The following is a 12,468-nucleotide window of genomic DNA, read 5'->3' as shown; positions in this document are numbered from 1 at the left end:
ACATATGGGGGGTAAAATTCAGTTGTTTGTGCCTCCCATTAGCGCCTTAAGAGGGCGCTAATGGGGCGCAAAGCAACTAGCGCCCGGGCGCGGCGATGTTTGCGCCGCTTGCGAAATTATCTAGACATTTTGCGGCGGCGCTAAACACTACTGCCACGATCTCCTGCGCCGGCAGATTGTGACGTCAGTCGAGTGTGCAACGCCCCATTAGCGCCCCAGACCAGATATTGAGTGGCGCCTCTTGCCTTACCGCCTGCCGCTAGCAACGACAGGTTGAGGGGAACATTATGCTGTCAGAAAGAGACTAGGGGAGCACTATTTAAAGGCGACCGATTCCTGCCTTTTTTTGTCGGTGACATTTTTGCACCACGCATTCTGAGAGACTGACTTCTGGAGAGATTCAACACTGTGTGAAGGAGTTTTGGGTGCTGAGCAGCACTTTGCAGGTTCATTTTGATTTGCCCTTCCTTGCTTCGCCAGCGCTCTGAGTTAGCGCCTCGCTCCTCGGCCTTTGCGCCTTAAGACAGGTGTGAAGCGCCTGATTTAGCGCTCCAATCACCTCCAGGGGCGATAAAAGCCAAGTTTGCTGTCGGAGGCGATAATTAGCGCCAGGCGCTAAACTTTGCGCACGGCCGATAATGGCGCCCCAAACGGGGCAATACTGAATTTTTCCCCCATGGGATCTTGGGTTTCACAGAGGTATTGAGTACAAAAGTAGAGAAGTTATGCTGAATCTTTATAAAGCGCTGGTTAGGCCACAACTGGAGTATTGCATCCAGTTCTGGTCACCACACTTTAGGAAGGATGTGAAGACCGTTGAGAGGGTGCAGAGGAGGTTTACCAGAATGGTTCTGGGGATGTGGGATCTTAGCTACAAGGACAGGTTGGAGAAGTTGGATTTGTTTTCATTAGAGCAAAGGAATTTGAGGGGTGATCTGATAGAGGTGTACAAGATTATGACAGGTTTGGATAGACTAGACGGGGAAAGGCTGTTCGATGGGACGAATGGCCTCCTTCTGTGCCATTATGACTCCATGGCTCATTGCAGGTTAATTTTGCGGTACATAAAACATGCATCTAAACAGCTCTCCTCTGTGGCTCAGAACGCTAAAACATGATTTAGAAGGATTTCCTTTGTCCTGGGTGTGGAGTTGATTTTGTGGCTAAAAAGGGAAAATGGCTGCAGGGAGGGAGGGTTCACTCAGAACTTGGAGGGAGAATCAGCCTCAAGGTCATCAAACAGTGGGAAGCTTACCAATGGTCCCTAGGTTATGGCTGCTGTCAGCCTGTGTTCAAACTCCCTGGGTTTCTGAAGGGCAGTGTTATCTGTATCGCCCAAACAGAAATTTTACCTGTAAAGATTTCTCAGAGGCTTGATTTGGAGACTCCTGAGCATAGTGATGCACATCAGTCACCTCATTGACTAACAAAAAAACAAGTGGGATAAGTAACTTAAATGGTAATTTTAAGTGTGTGGTTTCATTTGTTATTTGACTCACTTCTATCTGTGCTTATGCAGTACACAATGGCAATGCTAGTATGAGGAATGTTTTCTTTACATACGTCTCAACTATATAAGCACTTCCTACACCAATAATCCATTGTGTAAACTGCAACAAAAAACACTAGGTGCATTCAGTTTCAACACAAATATGCAACCAAAATCCTACCGAATGTTAATCCTTCAAAGGGTCCATCTGGTTATCACTTTTGCTTGCTAATCTTGCCTACCATGAACTAGCATTATTAGAGTTACCAAAACTCAATTCACATTTGGCCAATCCCAACATCATCTTCAATCATTCAATTTGCGTACAGCTTGAGTAAAGTAACCAAGCTGAAAACCTTAACATCTTTGCTTGTTTTTATTTACCGTAGTGTTGGATGCGCTTGATTGCTGATACTTATCTAGTCTGCAAACCTCCAGTTGATTCTATAGTGCAGTAGCACACTGCTATGACACTTTGCTCCCTGGAATGTCCTCTTAAGACCTACCTGCCTGAAACAAATGCTGATCCCTTGGACTGGTGTGCTTCCATTGCAATAATTGTTACGTCTTTATGGTACCGCACAGGATATTTCTAGTAGATGTACTCAGTAACAAAGTTATATTAACAAGTTATATTAATTAACATGAATGCTGTCAAATAGTCACTATCTGGAGTTTTGCTTAGGTTTAGTAGATTCTTCCTTATCCTACAGAATAAATGTAGATTTAAAAATGTTATTACACTGAAGGACTGAATAGTGCTATGTTTTTCTTATTTTTCTGGGACCTGGATTCAAATCAATCCAAGACTGACTAGAATGCATTACTTTCTGCTAGTGGTAATAATCCTATATTAAAGTTTATCCAGTCTCAACCCAGCTCCAAATATACAGTGCAAAACTCATAAATGGGCAGAGTTCATAATAATGCAAATTTTGGATGTTCTGTTGAAAGGAATAGGGTCAGAGCAGAATGCTGGGAATAATGTATGGAACAAGAAAAAGCCAATCAAAATCCTTACCTTCCCAAACCCAAAAATTACCCATTGCACGTAAGTGTTATTATACCTGTGATGATATCATTGCAGTTTCAAATCATCATAAAACTGCATCTCTGTGTAAATATAGCTGGCAATATTCTTCACATAAGCATTCCCCCCCCCCCATGTCTCAATATATACTAAAGCAAAACTACTTTTATGAAGACTATCCATATAGAATGTTGGTCAGTCAGGAGAATTAGACTTTTTAGATTGCTCGCACCATTTCCAGGGCACCCCACTGCCAGACTTTTAACACCACCATTTTGTAGCTGAACATCAGCAGATGAATAAAGGCAGTGCCCGCATATCCTAATCAAACTTTTCCTGAATACACACAAATGGCAACACATTAAGAAAAAAACCGATAGTAACCACCTGGTCTCATCCTTTTCCTACTTATTTCACAAATCAAAAGTCACTTTTTCCAAAAGATTATCAATTACTAACTTGTTTACTTTCATGAAGTTTCTTTCTTTCCAATCCATTGCTTCTCCTTGTAATTGTTCTTTTGAGACTTTATGGGTCCATTTTCTTCCTCTTCTGCTGTTTTTATGACTTTCTTCCCATTTTCTTATTTCATCCTGTTTTCTCCCTTCTGTTTTCCCATTTAGCACTATCTCTTGCATTGTTTACTTTTATTTTTTCAAATTCCCAAGTCTCCATTGCATAAAAACACATGATAGTTGTATTAGTGCAAAGTCATTGTGCATATCTACCTCTAGGTCCTAATGTTAACTCAATGGCCTCTGATGCCAAATGTGCATTGTCCTTCATGCCTTCTCTATGTCTGATCTGCATTTATGCTCCCCTTTAATCCTATATCTCTGCACTACCTTATCTTCCTCTGTAAATGTCTGCCAACTTCTTCTCTTAGTCTTACAGCGAAAGTCAAGGAAAAGTACTGGGAGTTGAAAGCAGCCAAGCTTCCTACACCCACACACTAAAATCAATCTATTCTCACTACAAAGAATCAGTTCATAGAATGGTTACAGCACAGGAGGCGGCCATTCAGTCCGTCGAGTCCGTGCCGGCTCTTTGCAAGAGCGCTTCAGCTCATCGCACTCCCCTGCCCTTTCCCCGTAGCCCTGCAATTTTTTTTCCTTCAGGTACATATCCAATTCCCTTTTGAAAGCCATGATTGAATCTGCCTCCACCACCCTCTCAGGCAGTGCATTCCAGATCCTAACTACTCGCTGCGTTAAAAACATTTTTCCTCATGCCGCCTTTGGTTGTTTTGCCAATCACCTTAAATCTGTGTCCTCTGGTTCATAGAATCATAGAAAGTTACAGCACGGAAGGAGGCCATTTCAGCCCATCGTGTCTGCGCCGGCCAACAAAGAGCTATTCAGCCTAATCGCACTTCCCAGCTCTTGGTCCGTAGCCCTGTAGTTTAGAGCATTCCAAGTGCACATGCAAGTACTTTTTAAATATGGTTAGGGTTCCTGTCTCTACCACCCTTTCAGGCAGTGAGTTCCAGACCCCCACAACCCTCTGGGTGAAGAAATTTCCCCTCAAATCCACTCTAAACCTTCCACCAATTACTTTAAATCTATGCCCCCTGGTTTTTGACCCCTCTGCTAAGGGAAATAGGTCCTTTCTATCCACTTTATCTAGTCCCCTCATAATTTTATACATCTCAATAAGGTCTCCCCTCAGCCTCCTCTGTTCCAAGGAAAACAGACCCAGCCTATCCAGTCTTTCCTCATAGCTAAGATTCTCTACTCCTGGCAAAATCCTTTTAAATTTCCTCTGTACCCTCTCTAGTGCAATCACATCTTTCCTGTAATGTGGTGACCAGAACTGCATACAGTACTCTAGCTGAGGCCTAACTAGTGTTTTATACAGTTGAAGCATAACCCCCACTGCTCTTGTATGCTATGCCACGGCTAATAAAGGCAAACATTTTGTATGCCTTCTTAACCACCTTATCTACCTGGCCTGCTATCTTCAGGGATCTGTGGACATGCACTCCAAGGTCCCTTTGTTCCTCTACACTACTCAGTGTCCTACCATTTAATGTGTATTCCCTTTCCTTGTTAGCCCTCCTCAAATGCATTACCTCACACTTCTCCGGATTGAATTCCATTTGCCACTGTTCTGCCCACCTGACCAATTTATTGATATCTTCCTGCTGTCTACAGCTTTCTTCTTCAGTATCAACCACACAGCTGATTTTAGTATCATCTGCAAACTTCTTAATCATACTCCCTATATTCAAGTCTAGATCATTGATATATACCACAAAAATGCAAGGGACCTAGTACTGAGCCCTGCGGAACCCCACTGGCAACAGCCTTCCAGTCACAAAAACACCCATCAACCATTACCCTCTGCTTCCGGTCTCCGAGCCAGTTTTGAATCCAACTTAACACTTTGCCCTGGATCTCATGGGCTTTTAACTTCGTGACCAGTCTGCCATGTGGAACCTTATCAAATGCCTTGCTAAAGTCCATATACACTACATCAAACACACTACCCTCATCTACCCTCCTTGTTGCCTCCTCAAAAAATTCAATCAAGTTTGTCACACGACCTTCCCTTGACAAATCCGTGCTGACTATCCTTGATTAATCTGTGTCTTTCTAAATGAAGATTTATCCTGTCCTTCAGAATTCTTTCCAATAATTTTCCCACCGCCGAAGTTAGGCTGACTGGCCTGTAATTACTCGGTTTATCCTTTTCTCCCTTTTTAAACAAGGATACCACATTAGCAGTCCTCCAGTACCACACCTGAAGCCAGAGAGGATTCTCGACCCTTCCGCCAATGGGAACACTTTCTCTCTATCTATTCTGTCCTGACCCCTCATGATTTTTGAACACCTCTATCAAATCTCCTCTCAACCTTCTCTGCTCTAAGGAGAACAACCCCAGTTTCTCCAGTCTAGCCACTGGTTTCAGAATGTAGTTACTCTACCTCCAGTAATATTCACTGACCCTTAATGTGACATGAACAAGCAGTTAGGTTGTAGCCATCCATGATAGGTGAGGGGGCCAGGGAATTAAATCGGGTGGGAATTCTGTTGAATAATTTTTCCTTCATTCTTCTACCATTACATAAGAGATTCTCTGTAGAAATGGGAATAATGCAAGAGTGATTTGCTTGTATATTTCCATCTCCTTACCTGATGAGGAGCATCTCCCCAAAATAATCAGTCAGATGTGGCGTAGGGAGTTCGAGGTGTAAACTTGTATCAGTTTACAAGTCTCTTGTTGGTTGACGATTAGCAAGTGCAGGACAGCTGTAATCTGAAAACAATTTACAGACCCCATGAAAATTCTTGCCCACCTCTTTTTTTTGAAACCACATACAATGTACTTCAATTTGTTCTTGGATGGCCAGCACCATCTCAGTGTGAGGCAACTGAGCAGGTGAGACTGTTATTTGTGAGGAACCACTTGCATAATAGGACAATATTACAGACAACTAATTGTACTGCAAGAACATGTAGGTTATATCTTTTTCTTTAGTTATTTCAGCTCAACCCCACCACTGCCTTTGAGTTGTCACACTGTTTGTCCAACATCCAGTATCAAATGAGCAGAAATTTCCCCCAACTAGATATTGGGAAGATTGAAGCCACTAGCCACTGACTTCATCCCTCTCCTTAGCCACTCTCTGATGCCGAACCCCTCTCCTTAGCCACTCTCTGATGCCGAACAAGACCATTCGCAACCATGGCATTCTATTTGGCCCCAAGATGAGCTTCCGACCCCATATCCACTTCATCACCAAGACTGCCTACTTCCATCGCTGTAACATTGCCATCTCCGCACCTGCCTCAGCTCATCGGCTGCTGAAACCCTCATTGATGCTTCTGTTACATCCAGACTCGACTATTCCAAAGCTCTCCCGGCTGGCCTCCCACCTTGCACCCTCCGTATACTTGAGCTCATCTCAAACACTGCTGCCCATAGTCTAACTCGCACCAAATCCCGTTCACCCATCACCCCTGTGCTCACTGACTTACATTGGCATCCGGTCCAGAAACAACTCGATTTTAAAATTCTCATCCTTGTTTTTAAATCCCTCCATGGCCTCATCCCTCCCTATTTCTGTAATCTGCTCCAAACCTAGAACCCTCCAAGATCTCTCCTCCTTTATGACGCTCCTTAAAACTCTTTGACCCAAGCTTTTGGTCACCTGTCCTAATATCTCCTTACGTGTCTCAGTATCAAATTTTTGTTTGATAACACTCCAGTGAAGTGGTGTGGGATGTTTTACGACATTAAAAGCACCATATAAATGCAAGTCGTTGTTGTTCTGGTAATCAATAATAGATATACAAGTATGCATTTAGTACCAACCCAATAAGGAATCACAAAGACCCTGCTGACTTATTCAATGCTGTATTATTGGCCTTCTCTAAAATTGGCTGCTTTCACATCAGTGTAACTTAGTGCGCAGGTAAACTTGCAGTTTAAAACAGGGAACAATTGATATAAAGCATCAGAGCCGCAGAAATAAAAATCAAGTTCGTAATATTGCGGGGGGGGGGGGGGGGGGGGTGCGAAAGAGAGGGAGAACACAAAGACACCGCATATATTATAAGTCAATGCCTTGCTTAAGGATAAATCAGTTTAATTTGAAAACCAATGTCATTATTGTGACCCAGAAACCAAACACATGACATAATTAAACTGATTGGGTATGTTCTTAATGCAGACATTTCATACAGTATTGCTTTATTGAATGTAACTGTTTATGCATGTCAGAAGAACGGATTCTATAAAACTCTTCGATGTTGTCACTCCAATTTTGCCACATAAAGTGATGAAGATACATAGTCAGTCCTTGGAAAAATGTTGTCCCAATTGAGGGATTAGAAAGAATGAACAAATCGCCTTGTACGGGTTCATTCTGCAGTCCATGGGTATTTGGATAAAAGATAATCACAGTCTCTTAGGGCACCTTGCTACTTTGGGAGGCATGAGCTATCAACTAAATTATAAATGGAGACAACGTCAACTATACTGCTCCCAGATATAACACACTCTTAGTTATAGTGTTAACATGCCTAGATTACAGTTTTCCTTAACATAATCTAAAGAAACGCAATTACAACAAATGGGAATACTAAAACGGAGGGGGATTCATACAGAGTCTGACAGAATAGGAAGGCTCCTGCAGCATGAAAGTGAAACTGAAGGCAAAATTAAAAATGAGGCAAAATAGAGTAAAATAAAATTACTTACTGGGGGAAAAGTAATCTTTTCTTTCACATGCCATGGGTCTGATCCTGCAATCTGCTATACCCAGAGATGGAGCCATGCCTGAACTTTTAATGTCCTTTGGTGCAAATCATAAGCCTAACATTAATCCTTCCAATATAAGGCATATATCATCTCATCTTCATCCAGTTTCATTCATAGTTGCTGGCCGTCAACCTCAAGGTTCATGAGAGGCCAAAGTTCGGACATGTGGAGTATCAAATTATTTAGAGTTACAATTATTGTGTGTTCATTAAAGAACTTTCTATTCTGCTTTACTTCAGATTTGTTCTATAGACCAGGCTTGCCCTTCTGAATTTATTACAATCAGGATCCCATAAGCATTCCACACTACCAAAGCATTGGGGATGCATGGCTATGGAAGTCGAGATTAAATGTGCATGCAGTGGTATAATAATTATACAAACAACAGCTTTCCCTCTAAGCCAAAAAGGAAAAAAAAAGAAAAAGGCCTCTAGTAAAGATCAATTTCCTAATCAATAATAAGTACACAAAATCAAAAATTCTAATGACTTATTTATTTCAGCACGTGTCACCTAAAGCAAGCATCAGAGGTGTCTCCAGAAAAAACTTCAACCAGTAACTACCTTCAATGCAACATTGCACGAGCCACTCATTCCTCTCCCTCCCAAAAAATTCTATTCATTAATATCAAGTTACAGTGTTCACAGTGAAAATCATCCCTTTTACCTTGATATTTATTAACATAAAGCAAAATGGTCGAAGTCAAGACCAAGACTAAGCCACGTCACCATATGGTTATCAATGACCCATGTGGCTTTCTACATGTTTTGAGTATGACATCCCTATTGCTCTGTCATCAAACAGCAGTAATTAGGAATAATCAAGTGGGTGTTAATTGGATGTAATGAAACAATCTCTAGTCTGACTGAGCCTAGTATTTGCCTCTTACCAGTAATTATGATCACTAAGTACTCATTCTAATCTCTTTCTTCTTGTGAAACCAAACAGAGGTGCAGTATTTGCACAGCTGATGGTTTGTTTTGTCTGCAATTTAGACTGATTTAAACCAGGAAACTCATAATTTGCCAAGCTGTCACCAGCTGCAGGAATTTAACAAAGGAGCTCGGGCATTTGATGACAATAGCATACTTTATATCACCCACAGAAAAGGCCAGCAATGAACTAAACTGACCCTTAAGCATGCTTTGACCAGTTAAAGCAACTGGATGCACAAGAAAAAAAACACCTCAAGAAAAAGACTGCAAAATTATTTCACACCTGGTTTATTTTGTATTTTCTTTTCTAAATACGCAAGTCTAAATCCAAAATCTAAATTTTGCTGAAATCTCAAGGGATCATCCTATCCTTAATTTTGACACCACTGGATAACAAAAGATTTTCAGGTAAAAACAGAGCTAAAAATAGCTGCATTGAACACCACTTTAGCATTGGCTAGTGTGATCTTCCAGTGCATTAGTCAGATCGAGCACCAAATCCTCTTCCATTTTTGAAAGGAATTCACACATAATAAACGAGTGATTACAATTGGGATAAATTTTTAATCCATTAAATTTTATTTCAACTATATTAACTTTAAGGGGCAATTTTTTGACCCTTGAAGCTTCACAGTGTCATCCTGCTCTTGTGCTATTAATTAAATTTATGGATTTTTCTATAGAGTCAAAAGCTGAACAGAAAAAAAAAGAAAAAAAGTACATGTTTCTACAATGCTAGTCATAGTCTTGCAAGTAAGTTCATGAATGTAAAATATTCCACGATCTAAACTTCTTCCTCCAGCTTCAGTTTTCACTGAATCTTAAACTGAGAGGCATATAAACCCCTTTCCCTGTCTGTCTGTTCAAATGGCTGATGATACTGATCCACATGGTTCAAATTTGTTAAGAATGAGATTATGAAACTCACATCTGAAAGTTTTAAGTTTGACAGGTTGGCCAATGCAGCTTTTTAAGTGTGACAGGTTTTAATCCATGCACTATGCATTATTTTACCTTACTACAGCTTGGCTGACAGTTTCCAGCATATTCCCTACTTCTTATATAATGATATCATCTGACCTTGAGTAGGATTTAAAGTAAAACAGGCCCAAAATAATTTCATAGCAACAGATCTTCAAACAGCTGCAAATAAAGTACATTTCACAAACAGGCAAATTGGACACCTCTCCATAATAATTACAGTTGATGGAAACCTGCTAAGAGTAAAATGCAATCATTTTGACATCTTAACGGAATTTCTACTGCTTCTGTTAAATTACAACACTCACTGCAGTTAAGGTCAGAGACTGGTACCTGTTTTGAGCCATGCAGAGCTGACAGACCTGAACTATACCACTGGCACTGCCTCACTCCCTGGCCAGGGGAACATAGCTGTACATGCAAACAGCTTCACTCACCAGCATTCAAAAGTTTTCATGTTAGAAGAAAGTCAACAGTAATATTAGTTGTCTGCTAACATTAAAAACAATTTAAAGATTAACACGTGGAATGAGCTTCTGGGTATGGTAGTGGAGGCAAAAAAGATTAGACTCATTTATTTACTCGTTCACAGGATGTGGGGATCACTGGCAAGGCCGGCAATTATTGCCCTCCCTAATTGCCCTCGAGAAGGTAGTGGTGAGCCGCCTTCTTGAACCACTGCAGTCCGTGTGGTGAAGGTACTCCCAACAGTGCTGACTTTGTCGTAGCAGTTTTTTACAACTGAGTGACTAGCTAGGCCATTTCAGAGGGCAGCTAAGAGTCAACCACATTGCTGTGGGTCTGGAGTTACATATAGGTCAGACCCGGTAAGGACGGCAGTGTTCCTTCCCTAAAGGACATTAATGAACCAGTTGGGTTTTTCCGACAATCTGGTAGTTTCATGGTCACCATTACTGATACTAGTTTTTTAATTCCAGATTTATTGAATTAACTGAATTTAAATTCCCCCAGCTATGTGATGGGATTTGAACTCACGTCTCCGGATTATTAGTCTAGGCCTCTGGATTACTCGTCCAGTAGCATAACCACTATGCTAACGTACTGATGAGCAAGGGTGAAATGTACTTATTTATATTTCGCACGGATGAACTAAAATGGGTCAAATGGCCTCCCTCATCTACATTTATATTGTCATCTTTTCAAAAGCTCCCAGTCAAACAAATGGACCTACTAGAGGTAAACCAAGTAAAGTGACTCAACACCCAAATTACACACTTCTGTTTGCATTGTTGCAAAGGCTAAATTGTTTTAGAATGAGTCATACTGTGCGGTATAACTGGGCTATTATTCTGTTTCAGGCCAAGTGGCAAAATAAAAGTATCTTTCAGAAAATTATTCAATTGGTACACATCACTGTTTCTAGTTTTCTCACTTCCTTTTCTGAAATTTCTGAAAACCTACGCCCAAGTAGCCATGCGTGAACCTACGCAGTGAGTCATCAGGCTATTCGACCCAATGGGAAGGTATTATAGCTAAGTCCAATCTTGTCTTAAAAAAAGACTTGTATTTATATAACGCCTTCACATCAGTGGTGGGTAAAGTTTTAGAAACAATAATCAAGGAAAGAATTAAACGGGCACTTGGAGAGGTTTAAGCTAATTAAGGAGAGCCAACACGGATTTGTAAAAGGCAGATCATGTTTGACTAATCTAATTGAATTTTTTGATGAAGTAACAGGGAGGATCGATGAAGGGAATGCAATGGATGTTGTCTACATGGACTTTAGGAAGGCATTTGACAAAGTATCACATGGAAGGCTGGTTAACAAAATTGAGGCTCATGGAATAGGTGGGCCAGTGACATCTTGGATAAGGAATTGGCTTAAAGACAGAAAACAGCAAGTTGTGGTAAATGGCTGTTTTTCAGACTGGAGGATGGTAAACAGTAGTGTTCCCTAAGGGTCAGTGCTGGGGCCACTGCTTTTTTTGATATATATAAATGACCTGGATATTGGAATACAAAGTAGAATTTCTAAATTTGCCGATGACACCAAACTTGGGGGATGGCAAATAGTGAGGATGATACCAATCAACTGCAACAGGACATAGAAAGGCTAGCAGAATGGGCAGACAAGTGGCAGATGGAATTTAATACAGAGAAGTATGAGGTAATGCATTTTGGCAGAAGGAACAGGGCGAGACAATAGACACTTAATGGCACAGTTTTAAAGAGTGTGCAGGGACAGAGGGACCTGGGAGTTAATGTGCATAGGTTCCTGAAGGTGGCGGGATATATTGAGAGAGTGGTTAGCAAAGCATATGGGATCTTGGGTTTCATAAATAGAGGTATGGAGTACAAAATTAGAGCAGTTATGCTGAATCTTTATAAAGCGCTGGTTAGGCCACAACTGGAGTATTGCGTCCAGTTCTGGTCACCATATTTTTGGAAGGATGTGAAGACCTTTGCAAGGGTGCAGAGATTTACCAGAATGGTTCTGGGATGGGAGATCTTAGCTACAAGGACAGGTTGGAGAAGCTGGATTTGTTTTCATTAGAGCAAGGGAGGTTGAAGGTTGATTTGATAGAGGTGTACAAGATTATGACAGGTTTGGATAGGCTAGACGGGGAAAGGCTGTTCCCACTGGTTGATGGTACTACGACTAGGGGACAGATTTAAGGGTTTGGGCAAGAGATACATGTGGGATGTGAGGAAAAACTTTTTTACTTAACGAGTGGCGAGGACCTGGAACTCGCTGCCAATGGAAGCGGAGACACTCAATGTTTTCAAGGGGAGACTGAATAGGCATT

The 12,468-nt window shown here is 41.2% G+C and overlaps 1 protein-coding gene across 4 annotated transcripts in view; it reads right to left on the bottom strand.

Moving 5' to 3' along the window:
• lrmda (leucine rich melanocyte differentiation associated) overlaps positions 1–12,468 on the bottom strand; it is a 932,585-nt gene that overhangs the window by 429,046 nt on the left and 491,071 nt on the right. The window contains exon 2 of one of the 4 annotated variants that reach the window (XM_085970487.1): positions 5,654–5,777. The exons of the other annotated variants lie outside the window; for them this stretch is intronic. Within the exon in view, the coding sequence (XP_085826613.1) occupies positions 5,654–5,667 (14 nt within the window). The 5' untranslated portion in view covers positions 5,668–5,777. The remainder of the gene's footprint in view (positions 1–5,653; positions 5,778–12,468) is intronic. 4 annotated transcript variants of the gene reach the window in all.

This window comes from Somniosus microcephalus, chromosome 29 (genome assembly GCF_052327205.1).
Source record: "Somniosus microcephalus isolate GS21.2 chromosome 29, FLI_Smic_1.0, whole genome shotgun sequence".
Taxonomy (NCBI): Eukaryota; Metazoa; Chordata; class Chondrichthyes; order Squaliformes; family Somniosidae; genus Somniosus; species Somniosus microcephalus.
Note: the sequence above shows the minus strand (reverse complement) of the source record. Positions and strands in the feature narration are given on the sequence as shown.